Below are 2,099 nucleotides of genomic sequence, written 5' to 3' on the forward strand. Positions count from 1 at the left end.
TTATTTGGCATGGGTGGGGGATCCGATTCCGTTTTCTTTTCATGACTTTTAGTTTTTTCAATCTGTCAAAACAACAAATCAAGTTTACAGGGTTACTTAGTTAATACATTTTGTTAGGTCAAGAGACCAATTTTTGAATTTTTTTTGAAATGTACTTTTTTGCGGACTTCCTCCATTGGAATCGTAGCACTTCAAAACGAGAAATGTATTCATTTTCTTTAACTTTTATTTATATATATTATTTGATCGACCAACGAATTAGAGTTGGCTGACCTGGCTAACCCTTGGATATAAGGTTGATTGGGAATGCTATCTAAAAATTTGTCCAAGTCTGACTTGAAAGATGCAACCGGATCAACAAGGCCTACGTATTCCTGACGAATATTAGAGGGAAGCAAATTAAACAATGAAGGAGCCCGAGAAAGAAGAGAGTTGGACTTCATTGTTTTAACTTGCCTGGATTCCCGGGGCTTGATGGTGCTCTCAAAACGCACGTCAAGCCTCTACGGTCACTACAATTGACCCTAAATCCTGGGTTGGGACAAAGCTCATGAATGCTTTTGAAGACGTACAATATCAGATACCTTTCGTACCTTCTCTGAATACTGTACAATCCCAACCTTTCTAACCTCTCCCAATACGAGAGCTCTCTCATATCCTCAATGTTCCTAGTAAAACATCTTTGGACCTGCTCGAGCTTTTGCAAACCTATGAACTAATTGGAGCCCAAATGGGAGAGGCATATTCAAGATGGGCTGAATAATCGACTTGTACAGAGTTAGCATCGTTGACACTATCTCTGGACTTAAACGTGCGATATATCCAACCACATGTTTGAAAACCTTACCAACTTTCAACTGGATATGCTCATCGAGCTTTCAATTATTTGGAGACTACACCTTAATCCTTCATTTTGCATCATATATGCATCTTATCCACGAGGTTCCACCGATAAAATAAATCCTGTAATAATTCTCTTTTAAAAGTGCAAAAGAGGTCTAGGTTAGACTGAACTGAGAATCATTGAAACGCACTGAAGTCTCCCCTTCAATGAATGTCACTGTGTCCATGCTGCGAGATGTCCGCGTGAGAAGGGGAGGAAATCAAATATTCGGCGATCTCACCTGACCGTGTACGAAGCGCCCCCATAAACGGGAACAGCTCCATCCAAAATGCCATCAAGAAATATTTCAATGGCTTCCTCGGTTAATTTGGTTGGATCATCATCAGGGAGGTAATGCTGGTAGGATGAGGAGTTGACGACTAGCAGATTGGGTATGGATAGGGTCTCCATGGCAACAGAATTGGCAATTTCTGGGGAACCGGTCCATCCAAATTGAAACTTCGATTGGAACCTAGAAAGAATAGACCTGATGGAATACGTCTTGAACCTCAGTGTTTTTTTTTAGAATAAATCACGCAACTCAAAAAGAGCCTGGTCTTTAATCAAGAAATCTAAAAGCAACATGAGAAGCTCATACCATGTGTCAAATTTTAACATTTCAGCATTTACTTGTATTATATAAAGGACAGACAGTTCCTAAAGAGAACGACTGCAGTTCCTTCTTGGAAACGGCATTACACATTGTTCGACAACATTGTTAATTCGCTGGGGAATTTGACATCCTTTTTGAGCTTTGAAGTTGAAGGGCCCTCGTAAGTCACGTTTATATTTAACCTTTATTTCGTCAAGGATGGCGTACAAAAGAATGCTTGAACCTCTGAGTTAAGGCTTGGACGTTATCCAGAATGAGCATCCGCTCATTACTTTGGCGAATGTATTTTCATACCCGCTAACGTCCAAGACTCAAGCTCCGACTTCAAAAAATTAAGCCATTCATGTTCTCTTATTATTTCATTGCTTCTTCATTCATTCGTTGTTGGTATTAAACTTGTAAATTAAGCTAATATTGTTTGGTTTGGCAAGTTTCAGAAGGCTTTGAAAGTCAAAACAGTGTTACTTCCGCCTTTTTTGCATGATCTGTAAATTGATTCGTGATAATTATTAGTTGTCTTTTGGAAAACATTTCGAACGTATATTGCTTGATTTGAGTAGCCCAGCAATATTCCGAAGGTTTTTAAAGTCAAAATAGTGCTAT

At 39.1% G+C, this 2,099-nt stretch overlaps 1 protein-coding gene across 1 annotated transcript in view; it reads right to left on the bottom strand.

The window, feature by feature from the left end:
• Positions 1-2,099, bottom strand: part of LOC131879775 (protein disulfide-isomerase TMX3-like) — a gene marked incomplete in the record, with an annotated part of 20,709 nt that overhangs the window by 6,781 nt on the left and 11,829 nt on the right. Inside the window, 1 exon segment of the mRNA XM_059226189.1 lies at positions 1,125-1,355. Coding sequence (XP_059082172.1) covers positions 1,125-1,355 — 231 coding nt within the window.

This window comes from Tigriopus californicus, chromosome 4 (assembly GCF_007210705.1).
Source record: "Tigriopus californicus strain San Diego chromosome 4, Tcal_SD_v2.1, whole genome shotgun sequence".
Classification (NCBI taxonomy): Eukaryota; Metazoa; Arthropoda; class Copepoda; order Harpacticoida; family Harpacticidae; genus Tigriopus; species Tigriopus californicus.